This window comes from Brachycentrus maculatus, unplaced genomic scaffold (assembly GCF_059751285.1).
Source record: "Brachycentrus maculatus isolate JH-2025_06_01 unplaced genomic scaffold, ASM5975128v1 h1tg000040l, whole genome shotgun sequence".
In the NCBI taxonomy this organism is placed as follows: Eukaryota; Metazoa; Arthropoda; class Insecta; order Trichoptera; family Brachycentridae; genus Brachycentrus; species Brachycentrus maculatus.
Genome location: NW_028280794.1, coordinates 468,175 through 482,692, shown reverse-complemented (window position 1 = coordinate 482,692; position 14,518 = coordinate 468,175). Strand labels below are relative to the sequence as shown.

General features: G+C 28.8%; 1 protein-coding gene across 1 annotated transcript in view; it reads right to left on the bottom strand.

Moving 5' to 3' along the window:
- Positions 1–4,508: 4,508 nt before the first annotated feature.
- The window catches only part of LOC148312430 (uncharacterized), a 66,877-nt gene continuing 56,867 nt past the window's right edge, over positions 4,509–14,518 (bottom strand). The window contains exon 5 of the mRNA XM_088277259.1: positions 4,509–4,884. Coding sequence (XP_088133385.1) covers positions 4,719–4,884 — 166 coding nt within the window. The 3' untranslated portion in view covers positions 4,509–4,718. The remainder of the gene's footprint in view (positions 4,885–14,518) is intronic.

Genomic DNA, 14,518 nt, shown 5'->3' with positions numbered 1-14,518 from the left:
AAAAAAGAAAAAGTATTAAAAAAAAACTGTTTTCTTTTTATGGTAATTAGTTAGCGAAATCTGTTTAATGGAATTCTAACAATATGTTTGTAAACATTTTATTTGTCTTTTTTATAAATATCATAAGTAAGGAAAGAATTAATGGTTAAATAAATTTCTAAAAATATTCTGAATCGACATTGGTTTGCTATTTAAATTTAAAACTTAATATTAGGGTTGTTTAAAAAAAAACTACCTACCCATACCATCATACTGTTTATGTACAATATCAATTTTACATATTCTCAAAAAAAATATTTGTTCTCATGTTAGATTTTCACTTAATGAACTCTAAAGTTCAATCATTCTGGTTATAGGATTTTTATTTATCGACATTTACTGACGCTGTTACTTTCTAATATCTTTTGCGCAAACTATCATATTTTATGAGAAATATTAAATGACTAAAAACTAATATTCTTATGGAAACCAATTACTTCTCCAACGTTGTAGTTATGGATTTTATCAAAGGATTTTTAGATAAATTGTGAAACATTATCCGAAAAATTAATGACTTTTTACCAAATTTCTGTTAACGACACTTTTAAAATACAAAACAGTATGTATTATTATAGTTTGGTTTTCAAAAAATACATTATTTTGTAAATGATATTCATAATATGATTTTAACACGTCTAGCTTATTTTACCATTGACAGAGGAAAAAAGTTTTAAAATTGTGGTTTATCGGATATTTATGTCCATATTTTCACAAATAACATCTTAGATCCTTATATACTTTTATAAATGGCTTTCTGAAATTCTTCAGAATATTGAAGAAAAGGGTGCTTCAGAAAATTTATAACTACGTTAAAAGAATTTTTTTTTTTTAATGTCAATAAAACTTTCAAGAAACGTTGTTCGAATAATGCATAAAATAATTTTCTTTTAAGCGATACTAAAAAATAATATTTTCATTAAAAAACATCGGTGGTTTACAGAAAAAAAAATTGAGGCCCATAAATTGTGAAAAAAAAAATACCAGGAGATTAGGATTATACGATATAATCTGTCTGGCCGAAAATTGTTATTTGATGTTTTATCATTATTAAATGCAAAAAACAGCTTAACACATTGACAGCCAGTACTACACATTTTTTTCACTACACATTTATGTCATTCCGCAAAGTTAATGCCGAATCAATAAACAATACAAAGCATTTTGATTACGTCTCGTCGGCCACCGGAGGCTGGCACTTTGTACCTTATATTGTCATATAAAGTCAATATAAGGAACTAAGTGTCAGCCTCCGGGGGCTGTCGAGACGCGATTTAAATTCCTTGTGTCGGCCACCGGTGGCTGACACTGGCAGTCAAAGTGTTAATGTCAATTTAATATTAAAATGTTAATATTATATTATTCCTCCTTCATATTAAAAGCTTTCACCCGTTATATAAGAAAACTTAATTTTACATAAGAGTATATACATACATTAGAATCCCTCTCCTACATAATACCTTTCCTCTATATGTTAGTACGTACGTTACGCTTTGTGCAAACAGAGTTATATTTTATTCAAATAAAATACAATACCATCCTGTAGATGAAAGATTAAACACGATTCAATTATAATGAGTATATCCAGTTATAACTCACTTCTTCCGATCGAAAATGACTAAATGATCTGATTTACCGCTTTACTACTCCCCGTTAATATTTTAACAACACTTCGAGGGCTAAATCAATTATCTAGAAACCAGAAATCATTTTCATTAACGATTTAATCTGCTTTTACCACAAACTAATACTGTACCGACTAGAAATACAAAGAACATTGATTGGTATAGAAGATTTACTTTAAAAAAATAATGATTGTGGCTACAGTTACGTTGTCTTTTTCTTCTTCTTTATGTAGATCCTAGGGATCTGTTTGTGCCTCCGCATGTCGCTCTTGGGATGTCGACTCCCAGCTGTCTTTCCATATTTTCGGAGGTTGTATGTATATAAAATGGAATAATTGATTTATTAATACGTTTTTAGTAATGACTTATGACGTGATAGATTCTTTTACAAGTATGTCACTTTTATATGTTTGTATGCCCATTTCAGGCATGGGTATCCAGCGTGACATTGTGTTAGTGACAGTTATTTCACCCCAAGAGACTTACTCAGATCCTAATGTTCCCCAGTCACGAGACTATATTTCTTCCTACTTCTAAAGTTCGTTCTGTTCTTCCATGTATCCATACATTATTCACAATACGCAAAACTTCTACCCATACTCGTACTCATTGGTACATAGATCACATCGATTAATTGCTATCATGATCGATTATAACTTGAAGAAAGATAATCCGCCCTGCGCTTTAAGTTCTAGAATGAATATGGAAGAAAAATAAGGGTGAATAATCGCTTATATTACTTCAAGCAAGGAGGGTAAGCATTCTAAGCTACGTAGCCAGAGAAGTGTAATCAATATATAATATAGACAAGTGTAATTCTTATTGTTGGCTTCACGTACAAGTGGAACCCCGTTATATATATATATATATATATATATATATATATATATATATATATATATATATATATATATATATATATATATATATATATATATATATATATATATATATATATATATATATATATATATATATATATATATATATATATATATATATATATATATATATATATATATATATATATATATATTTATATATATAAATACATTTTTTTAAGGCTTTGATCATATTTAAGGTTGAAACAGTCAATACAAAAACTTTTCTGCATGTTTTTATACAAGAGACATCGAAACCAGAAACCTCTTAGTCTTTAATTAGCAGAAAACACGACACACGTTATGGCTTGACATGAATGGGGAATACGTTGATTGAGGTACTACTTCGATTCACTAAACTGGAACTTCGTAATTTACGACTTTCAAGGGAATTCGATGTTTAATTGAACACAAATGACCTAACTCAAATCGTGAGATCAACACTTCAAATATTAAGATGTGGTTACGTCTTTGATGGAGTTCATAATGATTTATGTAAATTAAGAACCATTCAATATGTTTACTTTACCACAAAGCTTGTAACCATTAAACGTTAATATTGCGTTACTTAATAAATATTTCGATTAAAAATAACTTGCACTTATATAAACTCTCTTTGGGATTCGAAAGTGGTTAAAACAAAGTTTTTTTTTATAAAGTTTATAAAATGTGCCAAAGGATAACTGGAGAAGAGTCATTGCTTCTGCAAGGGTCATGACCCTCGGCAAAGAGGAATAAGACGGAGAAGAGATAAAATGTGCCACAAAATATCTGCAAAAAACATTCAAGAAATGATATCGGTGAGTACGGCCAATAAAGCTAACATGTACAAAAAATTACATTGAAATATATAAAAGTGTGTCGTAATATAATATATATTTTCTTAAAAGTTGTTTATTACACTAAGCGATCCCGAAATATATAACCTCACAATTTAATAATAAAGCCTTCCCTATGAAAAATAAAAAGTGGTTAAAACAAAGAAGTTTTATTTTATAAAGTTTGTTCATCGTGTTCAGTAAAACGAAATATCACAATTATTATAAATACAGTTAGGTATGAATTTAACAGGAATATAAAAAAATCTCAAAACATTTTCTCTTCGTAAATTCATACAGATTAGGTCTTCCATATTTCCGTTTAAGGCCGTATGTTTTAATTTTATCTGCATTGTATTTGTGGACACTGAGTGATAGTATAAATATGTATATATTTTTTAATGTAATCAAATTATTACTGTTTTAAAAACGTCTCTATAGGATTATTTATTCAGACTTTATATCTGGGTTACTTCATAATTTTAATAAATTACAATGAAGGTGAAATAGGGATGGTAATTTTAAATATTTATACAATTTTGTCCTATGAAATTATTTGATATCATAGATGTATGACATTCAAACCATAATTAGTAAAATAGTTTGAGTTTCTAGATTACTTTATTTCTTCTTTAAACCCTCATCTGCATCCGATTGTGCATAGGACGCTGCATCAATTTAACGCAGTGTTATTTTGATCGTTAACATATGAAGAAAAGGTGATCAGCCCTCCGCTTCAGGTACCAGTCCAGGGTAATATTGAATAAATATTATAGTGAAAAAATCAGTTGTATTTATTTTTTATTTTATAATATTATATAGTAATATATACTTATGTACGTGACATTTTTACATATTTTTTAAGTAAAAACCTGTAGTTGGAATTTCTATATTTAATTTGATTATTAGTTTTTATTTTTTATAAATGATATTCATATATTTATTTAGCCTCCTAGTCATTTCCATTTCACAAGTTGATTGAAATAAAAACACTTATTTAACGTACACAAAATACGCTATCGTAGCGCTTTGAATTATTTTTGAAAAATAGGTTCACTTGTCTAATTGAACAGCGTAAATGATAAAACAATTCACTTGATTTAAGAAAGTACTTAAAACATTGAAATGCTTCTGTTCTGCTTAAAGATGTCAACCCTGCTTCCAGGATCTATTATATATATTTATATGTATATATAAATCTTCGTTCCGGAATTCGTCTAGTCGATTTTCCAGTACCCCTTTCCTTTGGACTATACGACCCACGCCACCCTACTCGGTCTGTCCGTCTCCAAGTTATGCACTCCTGGGATCGAGCGGGACTCCGGCTGGCCTGAGGTCCCGGGGTTCTCAGCCGTATGTCAGGCGGTTGCCGCCCTCCAGTCGATGTTCAGCAGGGCGGCCTGGCACGCCAGCGTCGTGCACGTCAGCACGATCTGCACGCACGCCAGGACGGTGAGGTCGCGCGGCGAGGGACGCTGAAAGTCATCGGCGTCTTTGCCGTTCGACTCGTCGTCTGATATTGAACTGAAATGAAACGATACATTAGTTCACAACATATATTTTTTTATTTTAAATTATTACTTGGTAAATACCACTTTTTCTTAAAATCTCTTGTGACACGTATTTTGATGCATTGCCCATGATTTTCGAACACCGTATGTGAAGTAAATTCTAAATTTTAGAGTCGGGCCTTGGGACGTTGAGGATAGAAGAGGGGAGTAGGAGCTGTTTCTTTTTTATTTATTGACTTGGCATTTAATTTGTAGAACTCCATTTTAATTTATGTATTAATTTTAAATCAAACACAGATTTTTTGAGTCTACTAAGTTGTATTTTATTAACAAAAAACACAAAAAAAATATATTGTGACAATTGTTTCGCCTAGAATTGTATAGCTACATAAGGACCGTAGTCCATTTGATCTTCACATTCGTTTGATAATGCCCTAACAAGGCGAAACAATTGTCACAATATAATTTTTTATGTGTTTTTTGTTAATAAAATACAGCTTAGTAGACTCAAAAAATCTGTGTTTGATTTAAAATTAATACATAAAAGCTGTTTCTTATACTTATTTTTTCTTTTTCTTTTCAGTGAAAACATAGACAATAGGGAGGATGCTTTAATTATTGTCATTTTGTTAATAATGGGTTTACTATCATTTAACTCTTATGAATTTATATTGTTTCAAAATGTTGCAGTGTTTTACTTATCGTTTTAATTATTTTTAGTATCTCTACGATTTGTTGTTGAATTTGTGATCATTATCTATTAAATGCTTAGAGAATTCGAAAAAAATATTTATTAAACTATACTTGATGTTCATTTACAACATTTTGAGTGAGTCTAAATACTTTTCCGCATTTCTTCTTTCATAAATATTTTTTTAAATATAAACGAAGGTGTCGACGGAAGAATACATGTATGTATAAAACTTCTGAAATTTGCGTGGTATGATTGTCAATCATGAGTAGAATGGTAAATGCTACACGTGTATAAAGTGATCAATTAAACCAGCCTATGAGAGGTCTTGAGCCCCGTCAATACCCAGACTCCCATATTCTTCTTCACCTATGTCGAGATATCCTAAACAAAGGCGAATATCGTATTCTAAAATGCATTTGTAAGGATTATTTCAGCCAATAGTTGTTTGAATGTCATAGTTGTTATTTATTGAATATTTCCTCTTTGGAGTCTGTTTCGGAACATTAGGCTTTATTTTCATTATTGATTTAAGGGCAACAATGACACTATTGAATAACGCATTACTCATATCACCCCAACCAATAATTCCATACTGTAGAATAATTCCATACTTTAGACAAAAAGCGAAGTATTTTGTTATTATTTTTTTTCTTTGTGTGATGTTACATATGGTTTTCAAGGTGCAAGTTTTTTTTGTAGTATTTTTCAGTTTTCAAATCCTTTTTCAAGTTGTTGTCTATTTGTTACCTAAATCTTTAATGTAGGCTATATTTGTCAATTCACATTTATGGTAATTTCATATACTCTGTTAATTTGATTTGTTGTTTTTATTACATGATATATATTTTTATAATTATATTTTATGTCGATTGTCCTTTTTGATAGACGTGCTTTCAAGCGCAATATTAAAAACTTAATTAATACATCCCATCGAGTTATCGAGTTTATTAGCACTAACCATCCCGTTATAAGAGTAATTTTACAAGACAGCGCCGTATTTTATAGATTTTTCAAATATCAATATCATATTTATAACCAGCTGAAATTTCATCCATGAAAACTATAAAATGCTATCGATCAAAGAATAATTTTTTTTTAATCTTTTTTTACCTTTAATAAAACAAACAATATGTTTTTACTTCAAAAATAAAATAAAAACGATTTTAATTGGGTACTTCTTTTATCTCTCTCTTTTTTTATTTAAAAAATGTTCCAATACGTAGGCATCTTTATACGGTTTGTACTTGTTCTCCTATTTTTTACTTTTTTCTATACCCAATGGCAAATTAGTTTATGCATCGTATAGACACAGTGTTATCTTAATCGTAAAAAGAATGGTGATCAGTCCTGCGCTTCAGGCTTCAGGCGTTTGAAAATTAAAGCTCAACTGATAGTTCACAACAGGGTCCCGTTACCAACCGTAATATATTACAATTAAGCATGGAGTTGGCAAAAGAAGGGTGAAATTTGTCTAGTAGAATGCAGTCAAAATGAGATCTTTTAAACGAACGTTTATTAAAATGATATATTTTCATATTCACTTTCACTTTTGGTACTTTTTCCTAGCGGTTTCGACAGGCACCTTATCATCTTCAGGTTTGGATATATATATATATATATATATATATATATATATATATATATATATATATATATATATATATATATATATATATATATATATATATATATATATATATATATATATATATATATATATATATATATATATATATATATATATATATATATATATATATATATATATATATATATATATATTTATTTATATATTTATACTTACATACATTTACTTACACGAAGTAAATATCCATCTCTGGAGATGACCAGGTGCTAATCGAAACTGGTTGGGGAAAAAATTACAAAAATAAAAGTTTTTGAAAAAAAGTTTGAGTTTTTTTTTCGTAAAGCTTATAAAATGTGCCACAAAGATCAGCAAAAAAAATTCAAGGATGAAATTATATTTATATACTTAAATGATTGAATCTTGATTATTTATAAACATAAATTAGAATGTAGTGATATTTAACGGGCCTTTCTTCATAGTTTGTAAATTAAAACCAATCCGGAAACAGTGATTTTATGAACAGTTTATATTCTATCGGCATACGAGTATATTCCTAAGTAGGAGGTTCTGGGGATGATAGAATGGGACCACATATTAAGATAAATGGAGCCCAGGTTCGGGATGTTACGGGAAATGTTACGAATCTCGGGAAGATTTCCAATATCCGTTATGAAATACCCCTCTGATTTTGCCTGTCGGCAACTTTCTTTATAGATGGGTTTATGAAATTTATGATCGGAGGCAGGTGAATTTTTTCGTCCCTTGTATGGGCAAACTGGGATGGATATAATGTAATATTCCACATATTTTAATAATTTAAAACGTTTTTTTGCCACAATATGAAATAAATAAATAAACGGTACATAGTCTCCTTTGAGGTAGGAAGATGATTAAAAGATATACATTTATTGATGTCATTAATGAAATTTTGGATTTTTAAATGTATTTTTAAAGTATATGTAAAGAAATATATCCTTTTTGTTTTTCAAATACATTTTTTTCAATTATCGCACTAAAATATACCAAACGTCTCCGTAAAAATCATAAAAAGTCATCGTAAAAAATACACAAAAACAGTTTTATATGGTAAGTTACAATTATTATTTGTAAACCACATGTTCAAAAATTCAGTCACACATTTACATTAAAGTTTTACTTTTATTATATGGTACAAGTGAAAAATTAAAAAAAAAATCTGGTCGGGAGTCGGAATAGTCGGCGAGCGTGATGAGAAGATGCATAAATGTAGAAAAGGTAATTTTTTTTCAAAGACAGCGGTGAGATGTTCTATTCTCTCTGCCTTTTAGGATATTAGAAAAAAATCGCCACTGTGTAAAGAGAAGAACAATTTACAAATCATCAGTAGAGCCTATAGTATCTTGGACGAAACCCTTCTGGACCTATGTATAATCCAATTATGGAGGTTTCACATCGCAAAGGAAAAAAATAATGTGGGAAAAACTAGATTTTTTCACATATTTTTTGTCATTAGTGTGAAATAAACTAACGTATCATAATTGTTAAGTACAAAAAAACTTAGCGTTTAAACTTAGTATTCTATGTTTCTGAAATAAATAAGTCATATATTCGCTCAGTAAATGTTACTAAGCAAGTTTTTTTAATGTTTATCATATTTAAAATTACACTGAATTTTTTATAATTATGTAAAATAATATAAAAACTTTATTTTTAACGTTATTTGACGATGAACTAAGTTGGTAATTATGTTCCAAGTATGTTTTAGTATACGAAAATAATGGTATAAAATATCGAATAATTTTGCTTTATTTGAAGAAGTCAGTTAATCAAAATGGAAACTAAAATATATTAAAGTAATTTGTGTCTAAACATATCTTCTTCTAACCCTTATCCGCACCCAATGGTTCATAGGGCACTGTATTACATAAACGCAGTGTTATCTTGATCATTAACGCATGAAGGAAAGGTGATTAGAACTTCAGGTATCAGTCAAGGGTAGTATGGAGTTAATATGGAATTTGACGCCCCCTGGGAATCAATCCCGGGACCTCCAGTACGGTATCCGAGCGTGGTACGGTGGCGAACATAAATATTTGTATGTATATATACACTTGGGTCTGTTTTTTTTGCTCATCTTTTTTATGCGATTTGGAAGTTATGCGATTTTCAAATGTAAAGGAACCAATCCCCTATTTTTGTGAGTAGTCCAAGTCTGTTATTATGCAAATTCGCATAAAAAATTTAATGTGAAAATAGTGTTTCTTCTACCCAACACGATATGCTTAATTCAGCCACTAGATCGTGGCATCATTTCCACTTTAAAACATATTATAATAAGAACACTTATCGACATATACTGAATAAACTAGAGAATGAGACATTAACTGTACCCGAAGTTTGTAAAAGCAAACAACTCCTGGGTCCTTCATTTACTCAAAGCATTCTCACCGTACACTTCATAAAATTTTCGGCAATTTTTTCAACGTTTTTACCTTTTAATAGTAAAAAAGGATCACTAAGCGCATTCTTCAGATATTTGATTAATTTTCAAATCAATATAACTTTTTACAAAAGGAATGAATTGGAAAACAATTTGCTACTAAGACTACCATGTCTCCTTTTAAGCACATGTTCATTTGAAACAATCAGGTAAGTTTTGCTTGATATATGGGCGTTAACATCATCTAGTGGCAAAAAACCGCAGATACTTTTTACATGACCACATACATTGTGTTTTTATTTTTATTATTTTTTACAATCTTTTTTATGCGATCTTTGGTACATTCTATCATATTGATTTGAAGTTAAAAATAATGGAACCCATCTCCCAGTTTTGTTTGTAGTTCAAGTCTTTTTTTGCGACTTTATGTCATAAGAATATTCAAAAACATGAAAAGAATGGTGAAAGTTATGATTAATTATAATATTTTAATTAATGATTACAAATAGATAATTTATTAGCTTTTAGTAGCCGATAATCTTATAATTAGGTCAAATAGGACATATTAATACCTAATTAATACGTAATGACTTCCAAATTCTTGTTTGTCTCTATGATATCTGTAATAAATATTGATAACAATCCCTTGGGGCATATATTCATTATTTGTATTATTTGTATTATTATTATTTTTTTTTTATATTTGTTTATTGACATCTCATCAAAGATGAAGAAGAATATGGAAGTCTGGGCATTTACGGGGCTGACGACCGTCATAGGCTGGTTTAAGTGATCACTTTACACACGTGTAACATTCACCAATTCTACCCATTATTGACAACCACACTACTCAAATTCTTGGAAGTTCTATATATATGAACCAATTTAGAAACCTTGTTCTTGAATCACTAGAACTTCACTAGAGACATCTATTGGTAAGATGTAAAGAAGCTTTTTACTAATCAGAAACTCTTATATTATTTGTGTTGTTGATTTTATTTGTTAAAAAAAAATATTTGATTTTTGTATTTTCTTAAATGTATTTAGTTTGAATGAAAAATAAAGAAATTAAAAAATAATAAATAATTGTAAAAATTCAACTGGTTATGCTTTTGAAATACAAATTTTATTTATCATTACATTATTTTTATTCAATATCTTCAGTAATGGTGAAACTTTCAGCCACAACAAAGTGATGAGTAAATGGTAAAATTTAATGTTTTCCCAAGATTTATACTTTATTTTATGCATCAAAGATTTAATTTTTTTTCTGAAAGCTTAATAACTGTTCATAGGATGTCAGAAGATTATTTCTCGAAAATTCATAGAAATAGTTATATTTATGACCGAGAATAACTTGGTATAATCAAGTATTTCAAATACTTGCATGTGGTCAGGTTAGAAGTCAAAATAATCGCCTGGTATGTATATGAAGAGATCCATGAATGTGGAATAACCGAAGAATGTTTATAAAGACAGAGTAGTGCGGCATTCTATACTATCTGCCTACTCTTATGGGGAAGCACCGTGATAGTAAATTAAAATGTTTGTTAGTTATATAATACATTAATACTATAGACGGTAGCGTCATAATTATTATATTAAACACATGTCAGTCAATATAACACTACCTTTTCATTCATCGCTAACGTTGTGTAATACCACTTAAAATACTACTTATTTTAAGTGGTACTATATGAAAATAACGAAAAATGATAAAAGGGGTGTTATATTACCATACCACTGCTTTTAATGTGCTAAATATACATTAGCTAGTACGCTTAAAAATATTTTTAAATAATATTTTTCGTAATTGGTTTAATTAATAATACATATAACATTCCCAATATTACTTTTATGAAATACATTCGAAAAGAAGAATAATGTGACAAAAAATTTATGTAATTCGATATTTGTGTGAAAATCCTTTGGTTGTATTGAAAATAGAGAATGAACCCACCAAGAAAGTTTTTTTTTTATCAACAACGTGATACGAATATATTAAGTTAACTATATTATTTTTTTCACCAATTTTTTTCCTTCTAACTAAAAGCCTTTTAACATTACGACCCAGTCTGATGGAATTACGACTTCAAAAACTTGACATTTTTCACATTCGATAAATCTGAAGTTTTGCCCGAACGGCAAAACTGAAATTCTGACCGAGTTTCAGGGTGAAAGCTCAGGTGATATTACATAGGAAACGTTTCCGGGAGGCTTTCCAGCGCTGTTCAGAACACAAGGGAATAATTACAAGAGGAAAGCTCTCCAAATAATAGAACAAGACCGGTGCAAAGCTTTGTATCCTTTATTTAAAAATCATGAATTGGTGTTGTATGTTAAATAAAATTGAATTTTTATTATTAATAATGAAAACATTTTATTTTTAATAACACTTTTCAACATTCATTTAATTTTTCAGCCAGGAGTAAATATTGTTGAAAGTTATATTGCCAATCAATCGAGAAGTCTTCCAATATTAATATTTATTCTGCCAACTTTCATCAAAAACGGAATATACTATGTAATTTGAGAGTTTAACTCAGTTTTTATTTAAATTAATGAATTACAATTATGATTGTTTTAACACTTTTTTATAAAAGCTCGAGTTTTGCTTTTTTACCAAAGATGTAAATCATTTAACGAAAAGGATAGTGCTGTATCACCATTCCATTGGAATTAACCATGCTTTTAATATATTATACAAAAAAACGTTCACCAAACAAATAGAATATGCAGTTTATTGAATAATTATGTATTTATTCAATTAAATGATTTAGTAAAGAAATTTACTTTCATATTACATAATATCTGAAAAACTCTGTTTTACTACAATTTGCGACCAAAATACACAATATTAATTTAACATCATTGTTGTATCATTTTATGCATTCAATTTTTAATACTGACTGCGGATACTGAATTGAACAACAGCTTATTATAATCTCTTTTTGCAATGTAAATATTATTTCGTCTGGTTTATATTTCCGCATGCGTAGTAAATGATAAATTTGTGTTTTTATTATAATCACAATACGATTGGTTTACATTTTCCAAGGATTTAATTTTAAATCATACTAAATGAACATATAAAAAAGTACTCTTTTATTACGCTTTCATTCCCATAATATTGCTACGTTGTTTATTTCAAATATTGAATTTCATTACCATTTTTGCGGCGTTATACAAATTGAATGTTTTTTTGTCCATACAACACATGAAAAGCTTAATGGAAAAGGTAAAAATGTAAGCTCAAATAATACAAAAATATTTCTCACAAAATACATTTTCAAAGTGTACTTTCGTTATTTTGACATTCGAAAGGTAAACATATCTATTAAAAATCCACTCGCTTTGCCATAATGGACCCTAATGGGTTTAGTTTACTCCCATAACGATATTATGCACACTCAAGGGGTCACTATACCTTAACAAAGCAGTTAAAATAAAGTGCTTTTATTATCATTATTATTAAATGAATATTTCAACTGTCATCATTATTCACTTTCAAGGGAGAATTAATTACAATAAAATTCTCCGATGGTATAACAATGTAAAATTAATTTACTGAACAAAATCAATCAATTATGTATTTAGTGAATTGAACATTTAACTAAAAAGCAGCAGTTGTTTGGGTAAATTAAATTACGTTTCATCATTAAAGGTATTTTTGTGGAAAATACATTGAGAAAAAAAATAAGAAGGTAGTCATACCTTTCTGCATTAACTGATTGACTTTTTTTATAATATTATTCTATTATTTTCATACATATGAAGCTCTAATAGTACATTTTTTCCCCATAAGCGCTTTAAATTTTACTGTATATTCGTGTATATTTTTAATATTTGTAGTTATCTCAAGGTATCTTAATTACCCATCACGCCAATTCCCCGCAGGTGTAGGCAGAGAGAATAGATCGCCACACCACTCTATTTTTTCAAACAATCTCACCTTCATCCACATTCATGCTCTCCTCATACTTACCCGCCGATTATTCCGACTCCTGATCTGATAATTTCAAAATACGTACTTGATCATTTAAAGTTATCATAGTCTTTAACTGCTTTTATTTCCAAATACATTCGAAACAAGAATTTGTTTTACAGTTCTTTTCAAACCATATTAAAACAGCTTTTTTAATGTTTTGAATAGTTAACTCAGCCTTGATTTTGATAATTTTTTGAAGTTGAAAACATCTAGGTACGAGTATAATAAAAACACGCACATATTCAAATGCAACGTTGTGCCGAAATTTTACAGTAATCGGTTTTCGGATTAACATGTTTAGTTTTATAGATAAACGTGAAAACTCTTAAGGTCCAGTAGCAATCAATAACCCGTAACTTAATTTTCTTCAAACCCAGGCAACATTTAACATAATTGATTTTTTTTTAAACACCGTTTTTGTATTAAGAAAATAAGTTTTTCTTCGAAATAAATCTATGGTTTTGAAAAAAAGAGTTATTAAAACGTAAATAGTTAAAAATAATTGTGAAAATATTTTATCAATATTTATTCTTAAAAAATCAAAACCAGAATATATTCTTTGAAAAAAAAATGTGTAGACACGTCCAGCCCCTTGCGCATCCGATCACTTTCTGGATCGGATGGTTGCAAATTTCCCCGATGTAAAATGTATATTTTGACAGCAGAAATTTCAAAATTATTTATTTAATTTACGAGTTAATCGCTGGGGCTAGGAAATGTAATTAAATCCCGAGGCATCCCTTGGCTTACTTTGAATCGGTGAATTTCTTAATTCAATTTATTTAAATTATTTTAGCGGCCATTTGAGATAAACCGTGGTTATCTTGTAAATTCAATATTATTTATCCCATGGCCGCAGGTTTATTGAACTTACGGAAATTTAAATTTAAATTAAAAATATAGTGAAACCTAAAGAGAAATTTAAAGAATTTGAAACAAAATTTATCATAATAGAAGC